This window comes from Drosophila arizonae, chromosome 3 (assembly GCF_054131065.1).
Source record: "Drosophila arizonae isolate 15081-1271.41 chromosome 3, UAZ_ARI_1.0, whole genome shotgun sequence".
In the NCBI taxonomy this organism is placed as follows: Eukaryota; Metazoa; Arthropoda; class Insecta; order Diptera; family Drosophilidae; genus Drosophila; species Drosophila arizonae.
The window spans coordinates 9,920,392-9,946,878 of record NC_142923.1 but is presented as its reverse complement, the minus strand read 5'-3'; the positions used below and the strand labels follow the sequence as shown (position 1 = coordinate 9,946,878).

The 26,487-nt window shown below is 46.4% G+C and overlaps 10 protein-coding genes across 15 annotated transcripts; 5 read left to right on the top strand and 5 right to left on the bottom strand.

Annotated features, from left to right (window-relative positions):
- Window positions 1-46: 46 nt before the first annotated feature.
- On the top strand, window positions 47-931 carry Tspo (Translocator protein). Of its 2 annotated transcripts, XM_018003010.2 has the most exons (3): window positions 47-484; window positions 548-719; window positions 811-931. In XM_018003010.2, the coding sequence occupies exons 1-3, from the start codon at window positions 149-151 to the stop codon at window positions 831-833; spliced, it is 531 nt and encodes a 176-aa protein (XP_017858499.1). In that variant the 5' UTR covers window positions 47-148; the 3' UTR covers window positions 834-931. The 2 variants fall into 2 exon arrangements, with proteins under 2 accessions (XP_017858499.1, XP_017858498.1); XM_018003009.2 differs by having other exon boundaries at window positions 48-484; window positions 548-931.
- uncNacbeta (uncharacterized nascent polypeptide-associated complex beta subunit) lies at window positions 780-3,935 on the bottom strand. Its single transcript, XM_089465221.1, has 2 exons — window positions 3,669-3,935; window positions 780-3,593 (listed from the first exon to the last, which is right to left on the bottom strand). The coding sequence occupies exon 2, from the start codon at window positions 3,582-3,584 to the stop codon at window positions 948-950; it is 2,637 nt and encodes an 878-aa protein (XP_089321347.1). The 5' UTR covers window positions 3,585-3,593; window positions 3,669-3,935; the 3' UTR covers window positions 780-947.
- A 796-nt stretch (window positions 3,936-4,731) lies between these two features.
- Mis12 (kinetochore protein mis12) lies at window positions 4,732-6,008 on the bottom strand. The gene is made up of 3 exons (XM_018001549.2): window positions 5,795-6,008; window positions 5,445-5,737; window positions 4,732-5,378 (listed from the first exon to the last, which is right to left on the bottom strand). The coding sequence occupies exons 1-3, from the start codon at window positions 5,862-5,864 to the stop codon at window positions 5,202-5,204; spliced, it is 540 nt and encodes a 179-aa protein (XP_017857038.1). The 5' UTR covers window positions 5,865-6,008; the 3' UTR covers window positions 4,732-5,201.
- A 56-nt stretch (window positions 6,009-6,064) lies between these two features.
- On the top strand, window positions 6,065-8,606 carry LOC108611864 (uncharacterized). Its single transcript, XM_018004685.2, has one exon. The coding sequence runs from the start codon at window positions 6,380-6,382 to the stop codon at window positions 8,450-8,452; it is 2,073 nt and encodes a 690-aa protein (XP_017860174.1). The 5' UTR covers window positions 6,065-6,379; the 3' UTR covers window positions 8,453-8,606.
- Nle (notchless protein homolog 1) lies at window positions 8,481-10,311 on the bottom strand. Its single transcript, XM_018004686.2, has 4 exons — window positions 9,239-10,311; window positions 8,833-9,183; window positions 8,636-8,762; window positions 8,481-8,566 (listed from the first exon to the last, which is right to left on the bottom strand). Exons 1-4 carry the CDS (start codon window positions 10,212-10,214, stop codon window positions 8,554-8,556), a joined length of 1,467 nt encoding a protein of 488 aa, XP_017860175.1. The 5' UTR covers window positions 10,215-10,311; the 3' UTR covers window positions 8,481-8,553.
- A 210-nt stretch (window positions 10,312-10,521) lies between these two features.
- Sf3b1 (splicing factor 3b subunit 1) lies at window positions 10,522-14,969 on the top strand. Its single transcript, XM_018004223.2, has 3 exons — window positions 10,522-10,680; window positions 10,837-11,519; window positions 11,583-14,969. The coding sequence occupies exons 1-3, from the start codon at window positions 10,653-10,655 to the stop codon at window positions 14,868-14,870; spliced, it is 3,999 nt and encodes a 1,332-aa protein (XP_017859712.1). The 5' UTR covers window positions 10,522-10,652; the 3' UTR covers window positions 14,871-14,969.
- Window positions 14,949-16,810, bottom strand: Ipk2 (Inositol phosphate kinase 2). Its single transcript, XM_018004224.2, has 2 exons — window positions 16,793-16,810; window positions 14,949-16,712 (listed from the first exon to the last, which is right to left on the bottom strand). Exon 2 carries the CDS (start codon window positions 16,573-16,575, stop codon window positions 15,550-15,552), a length of 1,026 nt encoding a protein of 341 aa, XP_017859713.1. The 5' UTR covers window positions 16,576-16,712; window positions 16,793-16,810; the 3' UTR covers window positions 14,949-15,549.
- Window positions 16,811-16,854: 44 nt separating this feature from the next.
- cold (coiled) lies at window positions 16,855-18,151 on the top strand. The gene is made up of 3 exons (XM_018004225.2): window positions 16,855-17,067; window positions 17,132-17,442; window positions 17,499-18,151. Exons 1-3 carry the CDS (start codon window positions 17,010-17,012, stop codon window positions 17,589-17,591), a joined length of 462 nt encoding a protein of 153 aa, XP_017859714.1. The 5' UTR covers window positions 16,855-17,009; the 3' UTR covers window positions 17,592-18,151.
- On the bottom strand, window positions 16,938-20,297 carry Ptth (Prothoracicotropic hormone). 4 transcript variants are annotated; one of them, XM_089465224.1, is made up of 4 exons: window positions 19,234-19,702; window positions 19,113-19,161; window positions 18,601-19,008; window positions 16,938-18,515 (listed from the first exon to the last, which is right to left on the bottom strand). In XM_089465224.1, the coding sequence occupies exons 2-4, from the start codon at window positions 19,128-19,130 to the stop codon at window positions 18,240-18,242; spliced, it is 702 nt and encodes a 233-aa protein (XP_089321350.1). In that variant the 5' UTR covers window positions 19,131-19,161; window positions 19,234-19,702; the 3' UTR covers window positions 16,938-18,239. The 4 variants fall into 4 exon arrangements, with proteins under 4 accessions (XP_089321350.1, XP_089321352.1, XP_017859711.1 ...); XM_089465226.1 differs by having other exon boundaries at window positions 19,137-19,161; XM_018004222.2 differs by lacking the exons at window positions 19,113-19,161; window positions 19,234-19,702 and adding an exon at window positions 19,729-20,297.
- Window positions 20,298-20,434: 137 nt separating this feature from the next.
- Window positions 20,435-22,854, top strand: Pph13 (PvuII-PstI homology 13). 2 transcript variants are annotated; one of them, XM_018004220.2, is made up of 3 exons: window positions 20,435-20,990; window positions 21,060-21,319; window positions 21,379-22,854. In XM_018004220.2, exons 1-3 carry the CDS (start codon window positions 20,950-20,952, stop codon window positions 22,254-22,256), a joined length of 1,179 nt encoding a protein of 392 aa, XP_017859709.1. In that variant the 5' UTR covers window positions 20,435-20,949; the 3' UTR covers window positions 22,257-22,854. The 2 variants fall into 2 exon arrangements, with proteins under 2 accessions (XP_017859709.1, XP_017859710.1); XM_018004221.2 differs by having other exon boundaries at window positions 20,439-20,990; window positions 21,382-22,854.
- Window positions 22,855-26,487: the final 3,633 nt, after the last annotated feature.

Here is a 26,487-nt window from a genome sequence, read left to right as displayed (position 1 = left end):
TATGTGCCTATGTTGCTGTGTGTATATTTGTTTGTACATATGAAATCACCGGCAACTTTTTCATTTTTCCATTGCGACGCATTAGCTAGCTAGAAACAAGCAGTTACAATCGAGTGGAGTGCAGCATTGGAAGAGCAACGTACGAAAAATGGCTGAAGAAAACACAACTAAAACTGCATTGAGAATTGCGGGTGCGGTCATCTTGCCAAATCTAGGAGGCATGATAAATGGCCGATTGACGCGCAATCATTTGAAGAACTGGTATGCCAATCTAAACTTTCCATCGTTCAGGCCGCCAAACTGGGTATTTGCTCCCGTTTGGACATCACTGTACGCTGGCATGGGCTATGCTTCTTACCTGGTGTGGCGCGACGGCGGCGGCTTCAGCGGTGATGCCCAGTTGCCCTTGATCGCCTATGGCACACAGCTGGCGCTGAACTGGGCGTGGACTCCGATATTCTTTGGCAAGCATAGCATTAAGGGCGTAAGTGGAAGCTTTGTAGTTGACTTAGTGTTCTATTCCTTATCTATTCAATGCCACCCATAGGGGCTTATTGACATTGTTGCGCTGACGGCAACGGCAGGCGCATGTGGACTGCTCTTCTATCGCATCAATCAGACGGCCGGTCTTTTGTTTTTGCCATACATGGCCTGGCTGGGATTTGCCACTACATTGAACTATGCCATGTGGAAGCTGAATCCTGAGCAGCCCAATCAAGGTGAGCAAGCTGCTCCGTCGCGCAAGCAGCAATAATTGCTGATTGATACAGGTCATAAGGTTTTTGTTTTAAAATGTTTATTTTTCGATAGAAAACGTAATCGTCACAAAATAAAATCGCATCGGCTTTATCGATAAGTTGCAGAGTCGCATGTGCGGCATACTGTCCATCATTCTGCTTCTTCATCTTCGCCGAACGTTAATTTTTGAAAATGCACTGAAATCATATTTAGTTGGCGCCACCGCCAGGAGCTGCAGTAGGGGTCGTTGGTGTGCCTGCTTTTGGGGAGGCCGTCTTGGGCGAAGCACCCGCTTTAGGCGATGGCGACGCCTTGGGCGAGGCCTGCGAATTGGGCGTGTTGGCCGGTGTCTTCGGTTTGCCATCGTTCTGTCCACCAGCCTTTTGCTGCTGTTGTTGAGGATTCGTTTTAGCACCAGCTGGTTGCTGTTTTGGTGGCGAAGCCTTGTTTCCCTTGCCCTGCTGCTGCTGCTGCTGAGCATTTGTAGGTTTTGGACCACCTGGCTTGGAAGCTTGAGTTTCTGGTTTGGGTGCAACCGCGGGCTTGGCCTGTTGTGGTTGCTTCTGCTGTTGTGGTTTGTTGCCACCCGAGTTCGCTTGCGATTGCTTTTGACCTTGTGGTTGTGTTTGGGTAGGCTTTCCCTGTTGCTGTTGTTGCTGCTTTGGCTTTTGGGCTGTGTCCTGCTTTTTATTATTGGGTGGAGCTACTTGTTTTTGTGCAGGAGCTACTGGTGGAGTTGCTGGAGCTGCTGTGGGAGAAGCTGTTGCTAGTGAAGTAGCTGGAGCTGCTGGGGGAGCAGCGGCTGTTGGTGGAGTAGCTGGAACTACTGTAGGACCAGCAGTTGCTGGTGGCGTAGCTGGAGCTGCTGGGGAAGCAGCGGCTGCTGGTGAAGTAGCTGGAGCTGCTGTTGGACCAGCAGTTGCTGGTGGAGTAGCTGGAGCTGCTGTTGGACCAGTAGTTGCTGGTGGAGTAGCTGGAGCTGCTAGGGGAGCGGCTTTTACTGGTGGAGTAGCTGGAGCTAATGCTGCAAGGGGAGTTGTTGGAGCTGCTACTGGTTTCTGTCCCGGTGTTGTTGCTGGAGCTGCTGTTTTTTGTTCAGGTGCAACAGTCGGAGCAGCTGTGGCTGGTGCAGTAACAGGCGCTATTGCTGCTGCTGTTGGTGCTACTACTGGAGCTGAAGCTGGAGCTAGAGGTGCTGGTGGAGCTGCGATAGGATTTGAAGCCGGAGCTGCTAATGATGCTACTATTGGGGTTGGAGCTGCTGATGGTGCTGCTTGTGGAGCTGGAGCTGCTGTAGGTTGAGTTGCGGCTTGTGCTGCAGATGCTGCTGGCTGCACTGCGAAGGGAATAGCAGTAGCAGAACCTACTGGCGCTGGTACTGCAGCTGTTGCTGATGGAGCAGAGACCACTGCAGCTGTTTCAGGTGGAGCAGCAGCAGGAGTTGCTGGGGGCGTCACTTGCTTTGCCGGTTGAGGCGTCACTTGCTTGGCTTGTTTTTGAGCTTGTGATGGAGCTGCACCTTTCTTATTTTCCGATTTCTTCTCCTGCTGCGCTTTGGCTGCAGCTGGCTGTTGTTTCAATTGCTCCACTGGAGTTTTAGCCTCAGCTGGCGGCGAAATCTGCTTTGCAGGTGGTGGTGTCACTTGCTTAGTTGTTGACTGCTTGGGTGGAGCGGCCTGCAGAGGGCTGGCTTCCTTTGGCTTAGGCTCCGGTGCAGCAACTGTTTTCGGCTCCTGCTTGGTGGCGTCTATCTTCACCTCCGTTTTTGCTGGAGCTGGCGCTGGCGCTGGCTTTTGCTCAACTGGCTGCTCAGCTTTTTTCTCTTCCACGGGCTTGAGCGGCTCAGCAGCTACAATTTGGGCCAATGTTATAGCTGGCGCTGTATTGGTCTTAGCAGCTGGAGCTGGTTGCGGTGCTGAAGCGGGTTGAATTTTTGGCTCAGGAGTTGATTTCTTCGCTTCCACCTTTTGATTATCTACAGCAACGGCTGCTGGTTTGACCTCCGTCTTAATAGCATCCAACTGATCCTTTTGCTTATTGTTCTGCGGCTCGTCCTTCTTTTCTGCTGTCTCCTGCTTCTTGGGCTGGCCTTTCTTATTGTCCTGTTTATCCTTGGGCTTCTCATTCGTATTGTTGGGCTTCTGTTGTGGTTGCTGCTGCTGATGTTGTTGCTGTTGCTCTGGTTGCTGCTGCTGTTGTTGCTGCTGCTGCTGTTGTTGCTGCTGCTTCTGTTGCTGTTGTTGTTGCTGCTTCTTGCGCTCCTGTTTGCTGGGTTGCTGTGCTTGCTTGTTGTCCACTTGCTTGTTCGCCTTCTTTGCATCCTGGGGCTTCTCTGTGGCAGGCTTTGGCTGCTGATCCTTGCCCGCAGCTGCAGCCTCCTGCTTGGCCACCTCATCGAAGTCGCCCACCAAGTCGGGCACGTCGTCATCATCGTCGGCCGCCTGAGCTGTCGCTGTGCCGCTATCAGTGGACTTTTGGTTGTTGGACATGGAGTTGGCATACATGCGCAGCTGCACAACCGTCTCTTGACCGAGCTGTGGCAGAATCTCTGGCAGCATTTCGACAACCTTCTTCATTTCGCCGTGACCCGTGACGGCAAAGGTGTTCGCTGAGAGCGAGGCCTGGGCCTTGGGATTGTTGAAGTGTATGACCGTGAGGTCATCCTTGATGATGTTGACCTCCTCGATGCCGGGTATGGTGCTCACCGAGAGCTTCTTCAACGAGCTCTGCAGCTTCTTGTCATCGGTGGCCGCCGTCTGGTGCATGACCTTCTTTTTGCGACGGGGCGTGCCTTTGCCACCGATGCGCACCTGCGCCTGCAGTCTCTTCAGCTTCTCCACATTCATGGCGAGTTTCTAAAGTATATTCATATAGATATATATTTATATACATATGTATTAAAATATTACATAAAATTATCAAGAGATTACCTCAAATATATCTATTTAGTTTTTGATCTGCTCCTCCGACGTGCAACTCCACGTACGTAAGAGCCAAATGCGAATAAATGCAGCCGGGGCAAACCGATCCGCAGCATAGAACGACCGACCGACCGACCAGCGCCCAAAGCCCCAACCAAAGCAGCGCTGCTTTTATTAATAACGCAACTCGGCGAATCTTTCGCCTGCTTTATTTCTGTGGCACTTTTTGCATTTTTGTTTTTGCACGCAAAACAATAAAAATAAAATGCGAAAGCGAAAAGCGAAATACAAAAATGTCGCCCGACTATATAAATAGCCCAGATTCTCTGCCATGACAGGCGGCAGTCGCTGCTACGATTTGTTTAGTTGCCTGCTCAGTGCTCTGCAGCTAGCCGTGTGGCAAAAACCAAAGCAAAGCAAACGAAACCCCAGTTTGCAGCATCCTCAACGGCTGTTGAACTATTGGCGACGCACTGGACACGCAGACGCATCCGAGGCAGTGCGTCAAAAATAGACGAACTACAATCAACACACACATGCACACAGGTCAAACTTTAAATCTACGAGAATGAATACATAGACATGTACATATATGTTATTTATACATACATATGTATATAGATATATATTTATATATAGGAAATGCGTGTATTCAATTAAATTCACTTATAGCTTAAGAAACAAGAGAGAAAACTGATATACGTAATGTCGATTGGATGAATACACTTGCAGACCAATAGATGATAGACAGAGCTTTGGGATTTCATATATGATATATCCCATAATAAACTATTGCAATATATAAGATATGGGTCTATTTATAGTAGAGCTTGTATTAACAAATGCTTAGTACATTTCGAAATCCCAAATAGTTTGGGTTTGTTCCTATGACAGCTCTATAATGTAGCTACCCAAGCAGTGCCTCTTGGATGTACTAAAAGCCAAACAAATCTGTGTTAAGTATTGCAAGAAAAAAATTTAAGCTTAAGAGAACATGTTTTCTACAGAAAGAGTGATATGTAGGCTGAACAATTGCCAATTCGGAAATAAAATTATCTTTTGTACATTACAATTAGGTATATGGCATAGTAGGAATATATTCAGTGAATTCCTAGTTCAACATATGTCTACATAATTTGTTATATATATCTTAAATACAAACAAATGTATATATATATATGCTGAATATATACAAACTATTTTCTGTCGTTTTTACATTACACATTTAACAATATAATTAGAATGCCCAACTAAAAGTGCATGCAAATGACGCTGTTCGTTGGGAATTATAGTTTTGTTTTGAAGATAGAGTACAGTAGAAGCTCGAAAGACAGAATAGTTATTATATTAGAATGCTAAGAGTTTTAATTTAATGTTTGGACTTCAATAATTGATAAGATTTTTGAATTGGCAAAAATATACTTACATAGAAATATAACAATACAGATATAGACTTGATTGTATTCATAACTATAGACATATAACTATCATACTGCTTAAACGTAAAATACTTAATGTTTAGAAAGCATGATTAGGAGCAACCTACAAGAGTTTCTGATCTTTGGCCACACGCATCGCGAATTTGTATATCTTTTTGATGTCGGAATTCGCACAAGCAGCATAAATTTGCTTATGCATCTCCAGCTCCTGTTGCACGAGCGGCTCTATGTCTCTGTACTTATCCTCCTCTGCCTTTAGCTCAGCCAGCATAGCCAAGTTCTGGAAATGTTAAAGTAATTATTATTACTATTGTACAAAGATTAACAGATATTAAAAGGCAACAACCTGGCGATAACGCAGCTTCAGCTGTTTGACCTGTGCAGCCTTTGCCTCTTCCTCTTCGCTAGTGAACCGCTGTTCCAGCTCAAAGTCTTTGATCTGCAGTACATGTGGAGGCACTTCAAAATAGACTTTATCCATTTCACGCAGGCCATCAAGTTTTGGCTGACAGGCTTGCATCATTAGGCGAATGACAGCATCCTTACTCTGGTCCAATAGTGCAGTTGTAGCTGGCGTTTCAATTTTCTGAATTGTCGTCTTTACAGCCCGGCCGATGAGCGCTAGAACTAGACTGTCCCCTAAGAAAAAATATCAAACTGTTTAGAAACTCGTTTATTGTGTTTTGTACCACCTACTTTCAGCAGCTATCTGCTCTGGCGTGAAGTTAAAAAACTCCACATTGTAGGTACTCTGATTGAAATCCATTGCTACTGTTTTATGTATTATTTTATTCCAAACAAAAACGTAAACAAAACGACGCTTAAATTGCGCGTATTAAATACAAGCCGATAAGTCGAATAGAGGGATAATCAACTTGTTATCGATATATTGTTTGAGAATAGTTTGTCCAGTGTGATTAATAATCGTTGAATTTTAAATATATAAGACTGTTTTATATATATTTTTTTATTGGAATTCAAAAGCATTAACAGAATATTAGAATATTATTTTGCTGTCCAAATTTTTTTAAGCTTGTCTCATTTTAAAAGATTAGATGTTTATTCATGAAATCACTTGAAAAATACTAAATTTAATACCAGTTTTAAGTGTTGTACAGTGCATAAGCAGCGAATGCCCGCCAGTTAGATCCACTTGTTGTGATAACCACATGTAATTCATATTGGCGCTAACTATATTTACTGCTTGTCAAGAGCAGCATGATTGCAAAGTCAGCATAATTAAAATAATAATTCGTCATAAAGATTAGTTTATCGCTATCAATGCGTCGATGTTCCTCCCGCGTATTTCGTGCGCTCACCCGCACCTTTTCCACCAAACAACAAATTGTTGTGCATCCAGACGTGCGGCATGCCTTGGCCCAAAAGCAGCCTGTCGTGGCGTTGGAGTCGACAATTATAACGCATGGCATGCCAATGCCCGAGAATGTGGAAACGGCCCTACTTGTGGAACAGGATGTACGTAAGAATGGCGCTGTCCCGGCTACCATTGGCATCATTGATGGGTGCATAACGGTGGGATTAACACAGGAGGAACTTATGGAGCTGGCGCGTAAGCCTCGTGAGCAAGTTATCAAATGCTCACGCCGTGATCTGCCCTACGTAGTGAAAATGGGTCAGAGTGGTGGCACCACTGTGGCGGCCACCATGATTGTAGCTCATCGTGTTGGCATTCCCATCTTTGCCACTGGCGGCATTGGTGGAGTGCATCGTGAAGGTCATATCACGTTGGACGTGTCCGCGGATCTTGTCGAGCTGGGACGTACGCCGGTGGCTGTGATTTGCAGCGGCGTCAAGTCCATATTGGATATACCGCGTACGCTCGAGTATTTGGAGACTCAGGGCGTCTGTGTGGCCACCTATGCAAGTGAGGGTGGCGTCTTTCCTGATTTCTACACGCGCGACAGTGGGTGCAAGGTTCCCTATAATCTACCCACCGCGGAGCATGCTGCTCAACTGCTACGTGCCTGGCAACAGCTCAATCTGCAGTCCGGCGTACTCATAGGAGTGCCCATTCCAGCGGAGCATGCTGCCGATAAGTCGGCTATAGATGCGGCTATCAAGCAAGCCAATGCCGAAGCGTTAGCTCAAGGCATTACAGGAAAGGATGTAACACCTTTTTTGCTGGCACACATCGCCCGGTTGACCAAAGGACGCAGCCTGCAGGCGAACATAGCGCTGATACGGAACAATGCATCGGTAGCCGCACAAATCGCCTGCAAGCTAGCGAAAGAACAAAGTTCCACTTCAAGCCGAAAGAGTTCCATGAAGAAGCCTTTGGTGGTGGGCGCTTCCATACTCGATTTATCCTTCAAGATTACTGAGAAGCGAAACTTGCATTTGGATGGCGCCACGTACGCAGGAGTAGCCAAGCAGGCAGCTGGCGGCGTTGGCCGCAACATAGCCGAGGGCATTTACAAGCTGTATGGTGATGTTAATCTCATCTCGGCTGTCGGCAGGGATCAGTTGGGACAAATACTGCGCCAGCTGATGCCGCAGACCCTGCAAAATGGCCTCATTGTGGATGAGAGCCACGCCACATCCCTCTGCTCGGTGGTGTTTGATCAGTCAGGCGATTGCAAACTCATCCTGGGTGATATGGAGGTGCACAACAGCATCACGCCGCAGTTGTTGAAGGAGCGATCTAATCTCTTTCGAGATGCGCCCCTCATTGTAATGGATAGCAACATTTCAGAGCAGGCGATGACCTGCACGTTGGAGCTAGCGGAGCGCTACCAAGTGCCCGTTTTCTTCGAGCCCACTGACATGTTTATAGCCGGCAAGCCATTCAAGCTACGTTCAGAGCTCACGCGGCACATTCGATTGACCAAGCCCAATATGCACGAGCTCAAGACCATTGTGGAGACCATCACGGGGCAGTCTGTCAACTGGGAGCCGAATACGAAAGTGGAACGCTCAGAGCTTTTGGCGCAGGCCAAGCAGCTACTCCACCAAATCGAGTCCCACTTCAACTGCATCATTGCCACTCTGGGGGCGCACGGTGTGCTGCTCAGCATTCGTTCCGATGCCGCCCATGATACGAGCAAGCTACTCTCACTCTCGCCCAGCTGTGAGCACATCACGCACTTCTATGCGGCACCAAAGCTGAGCAACATAGTCAATGTCTCCGGCGCCGGCGATAGTTTTTGTGCAGGCTTTATCACAGCGCTGCTTAGGTCGCACAGCCTGGACGAGTGCGTCGCAGCGGGATTTGTGTCTGCCGAGCGAGCTTTGCTCTCGGAGTCGGCGGTTCCGTCCACGTATTTCCAAAACGAACTGGCATTCGAGAGCAGCCTTCGAGACGCTTTGCAAACGCTGCAACGGCACATCCTCTAAACTAGACTGACAGGCGGAACGCGAAGAGTTGAACTCGGGGTTCTAACTTTATTGTTTAAATACATGTATAAGATTATATCGATGCTCCATGGCAAAGTGCGTCAATGGGCCCATCTGCAAGAATGGCAATAAATGTGATTAATGTTGACCTGAATTTAAATTGATAGATTCTTTTAAACTTACAGCTTGATCACCTTGTCCTTGCCGCCGGAGGCGACACGCGAGCCATCGGGTGCCCAGTCCACGCCGAAAACTTCGTCCGCATGGCCGGGCAGCTCCTGTGCCAGCTTCTTGCTCTGCACGCTCCAAACTATAGTGTATAAATATAAATTTTATTTAATATATGCCTAGTCGATCTGTCATATAAGCAACAGGTTTACCCTTCAGCGTAGAGTCCTTGCTGCCGGACACAATCAGACGCGAATCCGCCGACCAGGCCAGCGTGTACACAGCCTGCACATGGCCACGGAATGTGGCTATAAACTGGCCATCGTGGGCGCGCCATAGACGCACGGATTTGTCGAAGGATGCGGAGGCGATCAGTTTGACATCCGGTGAATACTTGACATCGTTCACCACATTCTGGTGGCCAGTCATGCGTTCCACGCACTTGTTCTGATTGTTGCGCCACAAGTATAAGGTGTTGTCGTCGGAGCAGGAGACTAGCGACTCAACATCATCCGGGCAAACGGCTTGGTAGCGTTTTAAAGCGGCTGCGCGTAGCTCCTCAGCTGAAAATGGATTTGATTTAATACGGCGATACGAGAGATACGCCGCGTCACTCACCATCCTGCTTGATCTGTGCCATTTGGCGATCCTTGACCGGCTGAAAGGGTCCAGTGCGTAGAACGTAGTCTGTGCTCAGCGCAATGTTGTTTACCCAATGCGCATGGCCAGTGAAGGTGCGGCAGAGCACGCCATCATCGGCACGCCACATCTTGATGGTGCGATCCTTGGATGAGGTATAGATTAAGCCAGCTCCACCCCAGCGCACAGCTGTCACTGCGTTCGTGTGCCCCGCAATGTTGAGCAGACACTGTCCCAGCTTGGTATCCCAGATGCGGCAGTCACCGTCGCTACTTGCCGAGGCAAGCTTGCGGCATTCTGGATTCTTATGATAGGGCTCCCAGCTGAGGCAATTGATGTGCTTCTTGTGTCCGCTGAGTGTGCGGCCCACCTGGTGACCTGTCTCTGGATCCCAAATAATAATTTTTCCTGCCTTACAGGCGCTCGCCAGACGCTTGCCATCCGGCGCCCAGGCGACGCACAGCACCCACTGCTTGTGTCCACTGCAAGTGTAGTGCGGTGTCTCTGTATTGAGATCCCATAGGCGCACTGTAGTGTCGCCACTGCCACTGGCCAAGTGGGCTCCATTGGGGCTAAAGTGCAGTGACACAATCGCCTCTGCATGGCCTGGCATAGAGCTGGTGCAACGCGTCACAGGCCGAACCTTGAAAACTGCCTGTGGCTGATAGACTATATCGATCACATTTTCCGTGTCCACTGTGCTTAGGTCTATTGTCTCCTCCAGTGACTTCTTGATCTCATCCTCGCCAACGAAGAACAGATAAGGCGTCGCCTCCTCATTCTTGAGCAATGCATTGCAGATGAGCCCCAGTTGCTGTGTTGTGATGCCCGACGGCAGATCTATGGGTGGACCCGCTTCCTCGCCTGTGTCGGATATGAGGCGTGCTTGCAGTGTGTGCGGCGTGGTTAGCATCTGCTCGGTTTGATCTTCCATTTTCTGCTTTTTGGCCAACATTTTGCGATGTGGAATGTCGAAGCAGCGCGAACGAATCAAAACAACAAAATCAAAACACGTGCGCTACTCGACTGCTGGACTTAACAGAAGACGAAAGTGTTAATAACAGTGGGAACAGTTTTCAGAACAAAACGATTTGCATTAGTAAGAAGGTAGGAAGTACATAAGGTAGTCAATGCTGACGTAGTGTTAAATAACTTAAGATCTTTTTTAAAATGCATTTCACCGAAAAAAAAGTTCAGTCGCATTTCATTTTTAAAATAACCGCTGCAGTCTTTAACAGTGCTATGCGAGTATGCACTAACACTGATATCGAACATCGACTGGAACCCAATAAAGTGTTGTATAATGTGTCTTATATGTAAGTATTTTACAGCACTGTCGCACAATTTTCATGTACGCGTTTTTCATACGTTTATTGCCTAAAAATTGAATAAAATGGAAAATATTCCGCGTACTCATGAAGGTAAGTAAATATAATGTGCAAAACAAAAGGCGGAACAACTCAGACTAACATGTATTGCTTGTAGCGTGTTTAAAAGCACTCCGAGCATCCGTGCGGCGCCCGAGTTGTTTCCGCTATGCCGAGAAAATCAATTAATATTTTAAAATCGTGTTACAGATATTGAGGCGCAAATATCGGATATACAGGCCAAGAAGACTGAGCTGGCTAAGAGCAATGCAGCAGCCGCCGGAGTTGGTTTGCTGGACAGTGGCGGCTTCTTTGACACCGACTTGTACGACGATGAGGCGGCCGTAGGAAAGGGGGCCAAAGGCCGTTATGAGGGCTACAATACGTCGATAGCGGCCAATGATGAGGATGGCGATGAGGATGAGGAAGACGATGGCTTTCCAGTGCCGCAGAAGCGCACCACATACACGGCACCCACGTCCGTACTGAAGGATGTGACCCAGGGCAAGGAAGACGTCGACCCAATGGCTGAGCACCGGCGACCGACCATAGCAGATCGCGAGGATGAGTATAGACAAAAGCGGCGACGCATCATCATTTCGCCTGATCGTGCCGATCCCTTTGCTGATGGCGGTAAAACACCCGATGTGGGTTCTCGCACCTATACAGACATTATGCGTGAGCAGATGCTAAAGGGCGAGGAATCTGAGCTACGGCGTCGCATCATGGAAAAGTCTAAGGAAGGTACACTGGTTAAGTCCTCGAATGGGGAGTCTGTTACAAAAGAAGGTGGACGCAAGCGAGGACGCTGGGATCAGACCGTCAGCGACAGCTTCATTCCCGCTAAAGTGGCAGCCACGCCCAGCAGCGCTGCAACGCCTACCTGGGAAGACGTGAGTAAACATAAAGTAACCGTGACACTGGACGCGTGTAACTGAAATCTATTTTTCTTACAGAAAACGCCTGGAGATCATCGTTGGGATGAGACCCCTGGGCACAAGGGCAGCGAGACGCCGGGTGCTACGCCTGGACTGGGCACACGTATCTGGGATGCCACACCGGCACATGCCATGACACCCGGCCACGAAACGCCTGGCCATGAGAAGTCGGCACGTAGAAATCGTTGGGATGAAACACCAAAGACGGAACGCGAAACGCCTGGCCACAGCGGCTGGGCAGAGACACCAAAACCGGATCGCACAGGAAGCGGGGCTGGTGAGAGCATCTCAATCGAATCCACTCCGGGGGCCTCCAAGCGACGGTCGCGCTGGGATGAAACGCCCTCGAATGCAACGCCGGCAATTACCCCGAGTAATGCCAGCGCAATGACTCCGAGCATGACGCCTCATGCGACGCCTGGGCATGCTACACCTTTGATGACACCCGGTGGAAGTACGCCCGTGGGCGTAAAGGCAATGGCCATGGCTACACCTACACCAGGAGCACTAGCTGCCATGACACCGGAGCAGCTCCAAGCCTATCGCTGGGAAAAGGAAATTGATGAACGCAACAGACCCTACACTGACGAGGAGCTGGATCAAATGTTTCCGCCGGGCTACAAGATATTGCCGCCGCCTGCAGGTTACGTGCCACTGCGAACGCCTGGTCGCAAGCTGATGGCCACACCAACGCCCATAGCGGGCACACCAGCTGGATTCTTTATCCAAGTGGAGGACAAGAATGCCAAGTTTATGGACAACCAGCCGAAAGGCCAGAATCTGCCATTCATGAAACCCGAGGATGCCCAATATTTTGACAAGTTGCTCGTGGATGTCAACGAGGATGCTCTCTCACCCGAAGAGCTCAAGGAGCGCAAGATTATGAAGCTTCTGCTGACCATTAAGAACGGTTCGCCGCCCATGCGTAAATCGGCTCTGCGCCAGATGACAGACAAAGCGCGTGAATTTGGGGCCGGACCGCTGTTCAATCAAATTCTACCGCTGCTCATGTCGCCCACCCTGGAGGATCAAGAACGGCATCTGCTAGTGAAGGTCATCGATCGCGTGCTCTACAAACTGGATGATTTGGTGCGTCCGTTCGTGCACAAAATCTTGGTGGTCATTGAACCGCTGCTAATTGACGAGGATTACTATGCGCGCATTGAGGGCAGAGAGATCATCTCCAATCTGGCCAAGGCAGCTGGTTTGGCCACCATGATCTCCACAATGCGTCCGGATATTGATAACATTGATGAGTACGTGAGAAACACGACTGCGCGTGCCTTTGCCGTGGTCGCCTCCGCATTGGGCATACCCTCGCTGTTGCCCTTCTTGAAGGCCGTTTGCAAGTCCAAGAAGTCCTGGCAAGCTCGTCACACGGGCATCAAAATCGTCCAACAGATTGCTATACTTATGGGCTGCGCCATATTACCACATCTTAAGGCGCTGGTGGAGATCATCGAACACGGACTAGTCGACGAGCAGCAAAAGGTGCGCACCATCACGGCCCTGGCCATTGCAGCGCTGGCCGAAGCAGCCACGCCCTATGGCATTGAATCCTTCGATTCGGTGCTTAAACCCTTATGGAAGGGTATTCGGACGCATCGTGGCAAGGGATTAGCCGCCTTTCTCAAGGCCATTGGTTATCTCATACCCCTGATGGATGCCGAATATGCCAATTACTACACCCGTGAGGTCATGTTGATTCTTATACGTGAGTTCCAGTCGCCCGACGAGGAGATGAAGAAGATTGTGCTGAAGGTGGTGAAGCAGTGCTGTGCCACAGACGGTGTGGAGCCGCAGTACATCAAAGAGGAGATTCTACCGCACTTCTTCAAATTCTTCTGGAATCATCGCATGGCACTGGACAGACGCAATTATCGCCAACTGGTGGACACCACCGTGGAAATTGCTAACAAAGTGGGCACCTCCGAGATCATTAATCGTGTTGTAGATGATCTGAAGGATGAGAATGAACAGTATCGCAAAATGGTCATGGAAACAGTGGAGAAGATTATGGGCAACCTTGGAGCGGCTGATATTGACTCCAGACTGGAGGAGCAGTTGATCGATGGCATACTCTATGCCTTCCAGGAGCAGACCACAGAGGATGTGGTCATGCTGAATGGCTTCGGTACCATTGTCAATCAGTTGGGCAAACGCGTCAAGCCGTATTTGCCACAGATTTGCGGTACGATTCTCTGGCGTCTGAACAACAAATCCGCGAAGGTGCGTCAACAGGCGGCGGATCTCATCTCCCGCATTGCTGTGGTCATGAAAACCTGCCAGGAGGAGAAGCTGATGGGCCATTTGGGTGTGGTGCTCTACGAATACTTGGGCGAGGAGTATCCCGAAGTCTTGGGCAGCATATTGGGCGCCCTGAAGGCAATTGTGAATGTCATTGGCATGACCAAGATGACGCCACCCATAAAGGATCTGCTGCCCCGCCTCACGCCCATCCTCAAGAACAGACACGAGAAGGTGCAGGAGAACTGTATCGACCTGGTGGGTCGCATTGCCGATCGTGGTCCGGAGTATGTGTCAGCCCGCGAATGGATGCGCATCTGCTTTGAGCTGCTGGAGCTGCTTAAGGCACACAAGAAGGCGATTCGACGCGCCACCGTAAACACCTTTGGTTACATAGCCAAGGCGATTGGCCCACACGATGTGCTTGCCACTCTACTGAATAACTTGAAGGTCCAAGAGCGTCAGAATCGTGTCTGCACCACCGTCGCCATTGCCATTGTGGCCGAGACATGTCGCCCATTCACTGTGCTTCCGGCCTTGATGAATGAATACCGCGTGCCGGAGTTGAATGTGCAGAATGGTGTCCTGAAATCGTTATCCTTTCTGTTCGAGTACATTGGCGAGATGGGCAAGGATTATATCTATGCAGTGTGCCCGCTGCTCGAGGATGCGTTAATGGATCGCGATCTGGTGCATCGCCAGACAGCCTGCTCGGCCATCAAGCACATGTCCTTGGGCGTCTATGGGTTTGGCTGCGAGGATGCGCTCACACACTTGCTCAACTATGTGTGGCCCAATATATTCGAGACATCGCCGCATCTGGTGCAGGCCTTCATGGACTCGGTGGATGGCCTGCGCGTCTCATTAGGTTCAATTAAGATCTTGCAGTACACGCTACAGGGCCTGTTCCATCCGGCGCGGAAGGTGCGCGATGTTTACTGGAAGATCTACAATTCGCTGTACATTGGCGGTCAAGATGCGCTCATTGCGGGCTATCCCCGCATCACCAACGATCCGAAGAACCAGTACGAACGCTATGAACTGGACTACACGCTCTAAGTAGCCCTACTCTACTCCTACCCCCTTCTCTATAACACTTAATTTTACTGTAATTTTGATAAGATGAATACACAAATATAGCACGAATGTACAAAACGAGTATTTATTCTAAATTTTTGTTTAAAGTAGCCACGTGTGAGCCGTTGTTACTGTGGACCAGAGCTGTAATATATATAGTATATAATTCATTACCAGGAAATATTTTTTAATTAGCAGAAATTTCAAGTCGACAAACGTAAATTACTTTTTATTACTTGATGCATCGTGTTTAGTTACCAGCAATTACTTGCAAATTTATGAAATGTATGTAAATGGTATGTAATTCAGTTTATTTTAATTCTGTAATTACTTTGTGTAAATGCAGCTAATTACTAGTAATTACGTATGCCTACTACATTGGTAATTAAAGTTTAATCTACGTGTATGCAGTTATTTTATAATTACTTTTAAAATACATAATTAATTCTTTAAGTACAATTTTGACTTCGCTACTGAGCAATTGTGAAGTAATTATAATGAAATTTGATTTATCAAGTAATTTTTAGTTTGCAAAATTGTCTTTTCTTTTCAACTAGTTAATTACAGCTCTGCTGTGATCTAATCTTTTGGCTTAGTGGTAATACAAATGTGTGTGTGTGTGTGTTTTGGACCCGCCGGCTGAGCAATCTCTCGGTGCGTGTTATCGGTGGAGCATCGCCTCGACTATATCGATGAGGCTCTGTAGCCCGAACATATAATTGTGATCGGGCTGTGCATCCTCGGCCGGGAAGATGTGAGCGAAATCGATGCAGCGTACGCGTATCCATTCTTTCGATTTGGTGGGCAGGACAGGCTCGGCGGCATCCGCATGGAAGCCATTGTGCAGCGACACTTTGGAGTTGGATGTGGCCAACTTCTGTAGCTGCTCGAAGTCGTAGCAGATGAGCAGAGAGCTGGCGTAGAAATGAAATAAACGCTGTTGCTTAAACCAGGTGCGTATGGAACGCAGCTGGTTCAGCACCTCGTGGAGAAGTACATCGCTGGAGCTGCAGCTGGCATTAAAGAAGAGGGCCAATGCCTTCTGAAAGCCCATCACATCCAGGCTTTTGCCATAGTCTCGACCCTTGCGAATCAGTACAGTTTGTTCGGGTTGCTCTTCATCCGGGCAATAGACCTGAAAGCCGGGTAGGCATAGCCCCAGATTTTGTTTGCAAAGCGCATACTTTTGCTCCTCGATGGTGCGCTTTTCCAACGATGACAATGGATCCCAGGTGCGTCGGCCAATTTTCACATCCATGACACACGGCTTGGCCATGCCGTGTGTCAAGTCTTCTAATTTGATAAATGTGTGCTCACGCTGATTAACAACCAGTTTGAGTTGACCATAATAGCGGGGGACGTGAGCTGCTAATGCGGCGAGCAGTGACTGATCCGTTTCGCCTTTCCCCTCACCACCTGCACCATTCAGGTTATTGGCACCGGCGTCTGCCTTGGCTTGTGTCGCAATTGCCGCCGCCAGTGACTCATAGAAATTGAGTTCACGTACGCCGCACTCAGGTTTGCCAAGCGGCTTGAAAACGCAGCCCTCGCCAGCGTCTTGGAGCAGCCCGACGGCGGCTGCATTGGTCGCTTCGAATGTGTGGCCTGCCACCTGGGTGAGCAGCTGAGAGTAGCCCATGGGTACAACGGGCGATGCTGTTACCTTTTCTTGTGCTTTTTTGGCCATGTTCCGTCTGTCTGGCACTCAAAATCAAAGCAACAGCAACAACTGCAACAAAAACAGCGCAAAAACCAGAGCAGTGTTGTGAAGTGCGCGGCTGATTATAATAGTGGGTTTTTTTTTGTGGCTGAGCTCATACAAAACTGGAAGTCAAGTGATGAATGAAAATAATTAATTTTTTAACAATTACAAATATGTCTTTAGTTGCAGTGCAGCTTTTTACTTATGGCGGCAATTTATGAAAATCAGTGCTGCGAAATCTGTGAAGCAACTTGTTGTGCATTTATCGTTATCGAGCAGCATCTATCGATATCGGACGCTGCTGTTGTGGGAGTTGTCCAATTTGTGTTGTTGCTTTTATACGCACATATTTTCTAAGTTTATTTACCAATTTGTTATTGCGTTTTACTGACTTAGCTTGCAAAACTGCGAGCTGCATCATGAAATCCTGGGAAATAGCTGTGCTGCTGCTAGCGGCCGTGTATCTGTGTAGTCAAGGTAGGTCTATCGCCACACCTTAATTAAGAAACGAACGCAATGACACATGTGAGACAATTTGCAGTGGATTTTGTGCAGGGACTTGAGTGCTATGTCTGCTCCAACCAGACGGGCAACACAGAGAAGTGCCTCAACACGATCAAGACCTGTGAACCGTTTGAGAACGTCTGCGGCACTGAAATTCGCTGGGGCAGTCAACCCTACTTCTCGGAGGGAGCTCTCAAGCAATACTACGTCTCCAAGCGCTGCATGACTAAGGAGCAATGCCAGTCGAAGCGCCGACGCTACATGCAAATGTATTGCACACACATCTGGTACGAGGACTGGGCGTGCAATGAGTGCTGCCAGGGCGACAGGTGCAACTACTTCATTATCGTAAGTTGGGCGTTGGCCTAGGCTCGGACTCTTTATTAATATGTTAAATCTTGCAGAGCGGAGCGACGGGTCAACAAAGTCACATGCTTAAGTTCTTAGCTCTGCTACTGGGCCTGGGATTGCTCATAAGACGCTGCATCATGCCCTAGAGCTCAAATGAAGCTAGTTTCCAACTTTTTCTTCTACGCACATTCACATTCCAAGGAAACTAAGTAATCGTAATTGTAATTGTAATGTAAAACCTTCTCATTTTGTCCACTAGTTAGTAGTTACCACTGTATGCCGTCCATAGTATGTACATTTTGTATGTAGCTGACAAACTCAAAGTGCCTTCACACTCTCTGTTTTATTTGTATATGTCTGGCTTGTTAAAGTTTTTCGTTTATATTTAAGATTGCAAATGATTTAGAGATTGCAATACATATATGCCAACTTTATAAACATATCTAATTATGAGCAGTGTAAGCTATTAGCACAATTCACAAAGTTTCAAAGTAAGCATATGTTATTTCACAGTAAAGCTTAAGCTGTTTTTTTTTTGCTGCTGCTAAGATCTTTGCAATCTCGAAATTTTAACTAAAACTTTTACTTGTCCTTATTAGATTTTAGTCCACGAACTCGAATCATACGAAATTCTCGAAGATTTTTAACACAAACCTCTTTTGGGTGACGATTTTTGAAATAGATAAACGTACAAAACAGCTAAAAACTAACGGCGTTTTCTTTAAGCGGCTTCTTGTGCAATTGTTTAAATGTTATATTTCATATATGTATCATCATAATAGTCATTCATTTAGCTAGTTGGTGCAGAAGCAACCCGCAGTGACAGTCACCGTCTTGAATTGCCATTGCCAGAGCTGTGTCAGCTCCTCGGGCATCCACAAGCGCGCCGATGAGGAGGCCGCCTTTGGTGTCACCTGATCTGGGCCCAGGGTTAGGACTTTCACCTTATACTCGAGCGGCTTGCAGTTGGAGCCGTGCATGCATTTGGCATCCTGAGCTGGACGGGACTCGCAGATGGCGCTCATCAGATAGCGTGGAAACGATGTGCTGCCCAGGTCAATGAGATCGTTCTGCATTGTCAGAGATTTATATATTTATTGCATTCGAGATATTGGGATATAGACATATACATATATATTCTCTCGTTAGCCTTACCATAACTTTGCAATCGCAGCCGGCGGCGTGTGCATCATTGCGTTTGCTGGTCATCAGATCCTCGTAGAAATCATTGTAGTACATCGGCGGCAGCTGGTAGGGCGACAGTGCCGCCTCCGTCGGACGTGGGGTGGGCGGTATAGTTTCCGGGCTGGCTGGCCGGCCAAAAAGCGCATTCAACATCTTGGAAGTGCTCTGATCAGCTTCCGTTTCGACTGCATCAACTGGCAGCTCGTTGCCGTCTCTGCCGCTGTCGATGCTGCCGCCGCACTCTTGGACGCCGAGCAGACGACTGCAGCGCTTAGGCATGCTGCGGGCGAGCATTGGGGCAGTCAGCTCGTCGTAGGCAACAAACCGATTGCTGCTGATGACGCAGCGCAGCGCCAGCGCCGCTAGCAATGTGGCCATCTGCAAGCAAATTGTTTCATTAATACACTGGGAGAATAGCGAGTGGTATTGCTAGAAGAAATTTTAATGAAATGAATGAAATATATACTAATATATAGACATACATATGTGCACATATACATTCTTACATTTTAGATTTCTTTCGCCAAGAATCTGAGCTCGGTTCAGAAACGAAATATTCGTTTTAAGTTTAAATATTCTTCTTAAATGCAATTTTCATCTTACGTTTTAGAGTATTTTTCCTTCCTTTGGAGCCTTTTAAACTTGTATACAATATGTCCCAATATCTAATTATATTTAAACAATTTGAATATTGAAAATTTAAGAGGAAAATTCATAATTTGGAATGACTTTAAATTATTTTGAGTTGAAACCTTCTGTGAAAAAACCATACTTGAGTTTTAGTGTTAGTTTGATTTTAAATTTATTAGAACAATAATTTTGAATAAAACTTATCTTTTAAAATTACGCAATTTTTTTATTTAATTTTAATTTATTTTTAGTAATATTTAAAAAAATGTCTGCTCACATTTAATGGCATTAATACGTAAGACTTTTTTGTCTTAAAATATTAACAAGTGAAGTAAATTTTGATCACGCCCGAGTTTAATTTTAGATTTGAGAGCATTTAACTTAAACTCATGCTTAACGCGTTTTTTAATCGAAATGGGAAATATGAAATTGTTCAATACTCTTCACTATTTGCCGTGTTGGACTCACCCAGAGCATGGCTGGAACCGAGCTGCTGCAGAGTTTGGCTACGTTTGCGACTCTGATGGCGTTGGTGGGGCGTTTATATAGCCGCTGGGCAGCTGGCCGAACAAAGGCGGCCAAATGCTCGGATTACCTTTTGTGTGGGCCAGGCATGTCCATTATGGTCCGTCACCTGGACAGCAGCAGCAGCAGCAGTAGCAACAGCAATCGCAGCAACAGCAGCAGCAGGAGCTGGCACAGCATCCGAGCAGCTAAACAAAAGGCTCAACTGTTGACATAATAACAAAAGGCTCTGGTGGCTGGGTGGAAGCTTCAGTTTGGGGAGCCTCAAGTGTGGAGAGCCTATTTATAGCTGGACACTGGCTTTAAGTTTCAGCTATTTGAAGTGTTGATGTGTATGACCAAAAAAAAAAAAAAAAAAAGAGGAAGAAGAAGAAAATATGAAGAATCAGCAACAAATAGTGGGAATACCCAGTGACCCAGACATTTGCAACCACCAACCGCCCAACCACTTGAGCAGCCGGCAGGCTAAGAGCTATGAGCTCATGGACTGCGCGTCTAGCACTAAAAACTCAGGTGCATTTCTAGCAGCCCCAAGGGGTAGGTGCTAAGAGTGCGTGAGTATGTGTGTGCGCTAGTATGTGTGTGAGTGTGTGTGTGTGTGGCAGCTAGTTGTGGGGCTTCACTGTATGACGAGAAAGTCGCGCAAACGCCAATCCACCCAGCGGTTCGTCAGTTGAATGCGCGTCGTTGCTCCGTACGGTGGGGCGCAGTTATATATAGAATATATACGTATATGCATATATATATATTATCATCTATATATATATGTGCGCTTACAGTTGGACATGCACTGGCAGGCACGTGCAAGCGCTGCTCAAACTGTTTGCGTGAAGGAGTTAAAGGCCAGGACGATTGCCAAAAATATTTCCAGCTGAATCAAAGTTTCTTGCCGTTGTTGTTGTTGATGGTGGACCGCGTACAGTTATCCGCTTGACTTGGTGCAGGGGCGGAAGCCCTAGTTGTGTTGCCCCCTTGTTCTTGTTGCTGTTGTCGCTGGAAATCGTTAAAAAGCATAGAAAAGTTGCGACTATGTCACGAATTGCCGTCGACTAAAAAAACAAAAACCAAACAAAAAAAAAAAAAAAAAAAGAAATCGACTCACGCTTGAACAGCAAAGAGAGAACCGTAGAGCAAGTTACAGCCCAGTTGGCACTTAGGATACGCATGGACAAAGGCACAATGAAGCGCAAGCAGCGTCGATACAGGTAAGCCAGGCTGATAAGGGATACAGGTGATACAGGTGTGTGTGTTTCATGATTGCGCTTGATTCGCAGAACCACATTCAATACACTGCAGCTGCAGGAGCTGGAACGCGCCTTCCAGCGCACTCACTATCCGGACGTATTCTTTCGCGAGGAGCTGGCCGTGCGCATCGAGCTGACGGAGGCACGCGTCCAGGTCTGGTTCCAGAATCGTCGAGCCAAATGGCGCAAGCAGGAGAAGATGGGCGGCGAGTATGAGAAGGGCGCCGGTCTCGAGCTGGATGTGGCGTTCGATGATAGCGCCGTGCTGGGCCAACTGGACAGCGCGCTGGGTGAGTAGCTGATGGCCAGATGATCATGGCTGATCTCGTCTAATGCATCTTCAAATCAGCAGCTGGCGGTGGCACGTTGCTGCCAGATACGCCGTCGCAGTCTTCCAATTCGCTGGACAACGAGCTGAAGGCGCCCTTTGGCACCGGCTGTGTCTCGCCCTCCCGGCTGTCGCCCAACATCTTTCTCAATCTGAACATTGATCACTTGGGCCTGGAGCGTGGCGGCAGCGGCCTGTCCATGGAGTGGTCCACCTACCCGCCGTCCACAACTACCGCGCATACCACACACCAGCATCAGCAGGAGCAGGAGCAGGAGCAACAGCAGCAGCAACAGCAGCAACAATTGCAACAGCAGCAGCAGCAATCGGAGCAGCAACAGGTCTGCACGCTGCAGCATCAGGCGCTGGCTAGCGCCTTTGGCGCCTCTCTCGATCTGGATCTGAACGATGGCTCCTCGGCCTACGATGAGATGAAGTTTCTCAGCGTGGATCAGTTCACGATCGACAGCTTCAAGGCGGACTGCATACTCAGCATGGAGCACAGCCTGGCGCTGGATGACAAGCAGCAGCAGCAGCAGGAGCAGCCGCCGCATTCGCTGACCAATTCGACGCCCTTCGAGTCGCAGGACCATGTTGCACTGCACTCGCTCTGCCTGGACGGCATGGGCGTTGGTTTCGGCGGCCTCTCGCTGCTCTCCTCCCACGTTACGGACGTAGTGGCTGAAGCCGCGCCCAAGTCGCCGCCATCGCTGCTGGTGCTGGACAAGACGCTGCCCTCGCTGAGCATCGGTGTGGATGGCATCAGTGAGCTGGTGGAGCAGCTTCAGCAGCATCAGCAACAGCACCAACACCAACACCTACATCAGCACCAAAGCCAACACCAGCATCATCATCATCCGCATCAGGATGTTGGTGTTGCCGGCAGCAATATAGTCTAATCGCGAAATTTGGATTAACTTAGGCGAATTCACTATCCATAGTTCATGTTGTATGAGTCTAGCTATAATTTTTGGATCCATATGCTCTTTTCAATATTTGATGTACGTATTATCATGGTATCTTTAATGTTGTCCGATTTCTGATTTCGTAGAATCCTGTTTATAGCGTTCATCCGGTTATTGCGAGGAAAATTCTATGGCTTGGCTACTGTATATATTGGGATACACAATGCAGACAGCTCTACCACAAACAAGATAATCTACATATGTATTTTATATATCTGTGGTCTTCGATCTATTCTTGGCAAGGAATATAGGCATGAAGTGATTGTATAGTATATATAACGTATTTATCTTCTTCTTTATAAAATTTAAGTCTAACTTTGGTTTCGTTCTTTGGATATAGCTAATCTTATGCTATTCCAAACTAAATGCTTAAGTGGTATTCTTTACAAAAATTGGATATCATATTTTATATACTGTAGTTATTATTGAAAAGATCATTTCATCTTCGGCTAAGATCGAAGTCAAACTTAATTTAATTCCTAGGTCATTTACCTAGGCGAATTCTAAATATAGTTAATGTTATGCCATTGTAGTTATGATTTTTAATTAACATGCCGGTGTGAGATATGTAATATATAAATTTTGGTAAGTATTCCTAACTAGAGTTTAAATTTCAATTTAAAAATCGCTTTACCTTTGCATTAGGTTACCTGCCAAGGACATTAGATATTTATCCTTTTTAAATTGCTGTTATTGTTTTTATTTATAAACATCTTTTGTTTTCACAATTCGAGTGCCTTGAGGTCTTCATTTTCTACAATTGCGCATCAAGCTATAAAACGAATTAATTCATATACACTGGGGGCTTGAGTATACTTAAGAGGTTGAGCATTTTAAACAGGTATTTCTGTGAATTGACTTGGGCTTTCAATTCTAGCGAATTGAAAATTTGAGCCTCGAGATGAAAAGTAATACAAATCGTATTTAGATACTCTATATATAGAGTGCATGAGTAGGAGATATGAGCAGCAAATTCGAGGAAAATCTAAAAAAGTTTCAATAATCGGAAAACCAAAATGAATTTATTACCTATCAATTTAAAAATGAGTTTAAAATTATGTTAGGCATAACTTAACAATATAACCCTACAATAATTTCTATTATTGAAAGTGTTTCAGTAATTTGAGTCAAGTTTACTTTAATATGAAATGATTATTGTGAATATTCCTGCATTAATTATCCCTATTTTCTTTCTCCTTACTGTATATCTCTCTGTGCCTCCAAGTGAAATTCATTTTGAAATAGTTTTCTCTGGAAACCTAGCTGCAATTCTCTTTCTATTTATAAGTTTTGACGCCTAATGCCAGTTTTAAATGTACATAAAAAAGCCTGAGACATGTGCTTACAGTTCAGCTAGCAGTCATTATCGCTCTCGCTCTCTCTCTCTCTCTCTCTATCCCTCTCTCCTTCTCCCTCTTTCACTCAGTGCCTTCGCAGGCTTAGCTATGCTTTCTGCCATACCTTGAGCTGTTATCGTGCCTAGCTCCTGCTTCTAAGGATTCCCTTGCACACACAACTGTCTGCGTGTGTGTGTGTGTCGTAACAAAGGACACCCCACACCATGTTTCATTTGGTATTTGTGGGTCGGATTAGAGCCAAAACTAATTGTATGATTTGTATGATGAATGGTTTTCGGGTTTCGCCAGTTTGTTTGCTTGCAAATAACATTTGCTTTTGCTTCAGCGTTTGCCTTTGCCAACAATTGCATTGGCTCCCTCTAGCCCCACACCGAGGAAGGACGTGGGCTCCTGCACCTGCCCCTGCACCTGCAGCAACTGGCCGTAATTTCCATTTAGCGTATCCCAGTCAGTAAGCTAATAAGGCCTGAGCCGGGCCGAGCCACGTCGCTTGGCCTTGGGGCGGCATCTGGAGCCCAGTCGGGGCTTTATAAATAAGCCCAGCGACGCGATCCCTCGACGCGGGCATTAGCACCTTGCGCTAAGCTCTTTGTGGATTTGTTTGTCTGTGCGCTCGACTCACGGAATTCCAGCTTATTGCCGGCTAATTGCGGCTGGAGCTGATGCACTCGACCCGGTCCGAGGCCACGGCTCTCTCGCTCTCAACAGCCCGAAAAATACAAATAAAATTGTGATTAATCCAGTTCGTTTGGTTGCCATTGGATAAGCCCGTCGAGAAATGCCCAAAAATGTGCGCCGGGGGTTGATGATATTCCTCCTCTGATCCTGTGCCCAGTCAGCCGTTGATCGAACCCTTTTACCCTTCCACCTTCCACTTTTCACCTTTCCCTCACTGAGGGCTTTTTACAACCTGTCAGACATGCACACATGATTTGAAATTAATCGAAAATGTTTCGTGCATGTTTTAAAGGATACGCTCGTTGCTGAACTCAAAGCACTCCAGGCTGTATGCACAAGGACCACAAACTTTAATCGATAGTCAAATAAGCGTCGAGCAGCGCCAGAGTCAAGTCTGGCCTCAGCTCGTCTGAGCGTGTGTGTGTGTGTGTGTATGTGTGTCGCCTGCAAGGATAACAAAGAGCTGCCTTGCACATTGCACTCTCTCCCTCTCTCTCACTCTTTCACACACAATCTCCTATTGTTTGCTGTAATTTCTCTAACGTTTGTTTATATTTTATATTGAATTCGCCTTGGGCCGCATAAACGCAATAATCGCACATTTTATGGATTAAACTCACCTGCTCACCTGCTAATCTATTAAAAATTTACCGCCAGGACCAAAAACTGTCTGCTTTGTGCGTTCAGCTGTAATTGAAGTTTTTCATTTTCATTTTTCTTTTCACTATCTATTTTGCTCCTAACGAATTGGTCGCGTCTCATTGAAATATTCTGAGTTGCTTTAAAAAAAGAAAAGTTAAAATCAGATTTGCTCTGCTTTAAGGTAGATAGATAGAGTTAATCTTAATATAGTTCTAAAAATAAAAACTTAGACGAATGATTGTTGGACAAACTTTGTGATTGACAGACTTTGATGAAGACTCTGAACGAGCTGTCTGGCCTTCCATGTGATTAGCTGATCAACTGATTGATTGATTGCCTAAACGCTGCATAGATAAATTAATTTATCGTCTAATTATCTATAATGGATGATTGTTGATAAGTTGAAAAATGAATTTATTAACTTATAGTCAAATCAGCTAATGAATAAACCGTCTTGCTGTCTTAGCGAATTGACTCATTGACTGAGAGCTTGTAGTCTTAGACTCTCATTGACTTACTTGAAGCTCCGTGAATAATAAATCATTGACAAAATTATAATCAATTAAATTTAACAAATCATCAATAAAAAGTGAGTTTTACAGAACTTTTCTTACCGACAAGATTTAAGCTTATCGATCATCTCCGTTTCCATAAAACTACCATTCAATATATATAACCAAAATATTAAGCCGAAGAAACTGTTTCAATCAGAGCATTTTGAAATGAATTACTAATGGATTTGGGTTGAGAAAAAAAGCCAGGGAAGTATCGAAATATCTGAAGCCTTTAACCAAATGAGTTATTCATTATGGAGTTATTCATTTGAGAGCGAGTCAGCGCTCACTGTCGACGGAATATTAAATAATGAAATATTAAAATCAATGTACAACGTGTTTGCATGGAGTGGGCGTGCTGCGTGGGCGTGGGCGTGGTCAAAGCCAGTGTGTTAACATTGCCCAGTCCGCGGCAAACGAGAAGGTGTTCATGTGAATAAATTGCAATTAACAATATTATTTTTTATTTCAACAAACGAAACGCTGAAGCTATCCGTCATTTACGCAAGGACTCGTACATAAAAAATGGCTCTCATTTAATTAAAGGCAAATTTAATGGGTAAATATTTCATGTGCCACACATAAAGGTCTTTATACACACAGATACACACACACGCGCACACGTTCACATATGTATATGTTTAAATGGGGGTAAAAAAGAATATGACGCTTAAATGTTGGTATAATTTTTATTTTAAAAACAAAAACTTTGTACGCTGTGTGTGCCATGTAAATAGGATGTAAGGGATATGATGGAGGGGCTCAGCAGCAGGACGTGAATGTATATTAAATTTCGTGTTGATAGAGTCGAAAAAAGACAAAAAACAAAAAACAAAAAAATCAACAAAAATTAAAAGGAAGCAAAATAATAAAATACGAAGCGTGCACTAGAAAAACAAATGAAATCAAATTGAGTAAAGAAATCAAAATTAA

Bases quoted from the DNA above. Each gene is read 5' to 3' on its own strand.
- Tspo (XM_018003009.2), top strand. From the start codon at position 149: ATGGCTGAAGAAAACACAACTAAAACTGCATTGAGAATTGCGGGTGCG. The intron at 485-547 runs GTAAGTGGAAGC...TGCCACCCATAG, and splicing joins GCAAGCATAGCATTAAGGGC to GGGCTTATTGACATTGTTGC.
- Sf3b1 (XM_018004223.2), top strand. From the start codon at position 10,653: ATGGAAAATATTCCGCGTACTCATGAAG. The intron at 10,681-10,836 runs GTAAGTAAATAT...ATCGTGTTACAG, and splicing joins TATTCCGCGTACTCATGAAG to ATATTGAGGCGCAAATATCG. The intron at 11,520-11,582 runs GTGAGTAAACAT...TTTTTCTTACAG, and splicing joins CAACGCCTACCTGGGAAGAC to AAAACGCCTGGAGATCATCG.
- Mis12 (XM_018001549.2), bottom strand. From the start codon at position 5,864: ATGGATTTCAATCAGAGTACCTACAATGTGGAGTTTTTTAACTTCACG. The intron at 5,738-5,794 runs GTAGGTGGTACA...ATTTTTTCTTAG, and splicing joins AGAGCAGATAGCTGCTGAAA to GGGACAGTCTAGTTCTAGCG. The intron at 5,379-5,444 runs GTTGTTGCCTTT...TAACATTTCCAG, and splicing joins TGAAGCTGCGTTATCGCCAG to AACTTGGCTATGCTGGCTGA.
- Nle (XM_018004686.2), bottom strand. From the start codon at position 10,214: ATGTTGGCCAAAAAGCAGAAAATGGAAGATCAAACCGAGCAGATGCTA. The intron at 9,184-9,238 runs GTGAGTGACGCG...ATCCATTTTCAG, and splicing joins GGCACAGATCAAGCAGGATG to CTGAGGAGCTACGCGCAGCC. The intron at 8,763-8,832 runs GTAAACCTGTTG...TATACACTATAG, and splicing joins CAAGGACTCTACGCTGAAGG to TTTGGAGCGTGCAGAGCAAG.
- cold (XM_018004225.2), top strand. From the start codon at position 17,010: ATGAAATCCTGGGAAATAGCTGTGCTGCTGCTAGCGGCCGTGTATCTG. The intron at 17,068-17,131 runs GTAGGTCTATCG...GACAATTTGCAG, and splicing joins CGTGTATCTGTGTAGTCAAG to TGGATTTTGTGCAGGGACTT. The intron at 17,443-17,498 runs GTAAGTTGGGCG...TAAATCTTGCAG, and splicing joins GGTGCAACTACTTCATTATC to AGCGGAGCGACGGGTCAACA.
- uncNacbeta (XM_089465221.1), bottom strand. From the start codon at position 3,584: ATGAATGTGGAGAAGCTGAAGAGACTGCAGGCGCAGGTGCGCATCGGT.
- LOC108611864 (XM_018004685.2), top strand. From the start codon at position 6,380: ATGCGTCGATGTTCCTCCCGCGTATTTCGTGCGCTCACCCGCACCTTT.
- Ipk2 (XM_018004224.2), bottom strand. From the start codon at position 16,575: ATGGCCAAAAAAGCACAAGAAAAGGTAACAGCATCGCCCGTTGTACCC.
- Pph13 (XM_018004220.2), top strand. From the start codon at position 20,950: ATGGACAAAGGCACAATGAAGCGCAAGCAGCGTCGATACAG. The intron at 20,991-21,059 runs GTAAGCCAGGCT...CTTGATTCGCAG, and splicing joins CGCAAGCAGCGTCGATACAG to AACCACATTCAATACACTGC. The intron at 21,320-21,378 runs GTGAGTAGCTGA...TCTTCAAATCAG, and splicing joins CCAACTGGACAGCGCGCTGG to CAGCTGGCGGTGGCACGTTG.
- Ptth (XM_089465224.1), bottom strand. The intron at 18,516-18,600 runs GTAAGGCTAACG...CTGACAATGCAG, and splicing joins GCTGCGATTGCAAAGTTATG to AACGATCTCATTGACCTGGG.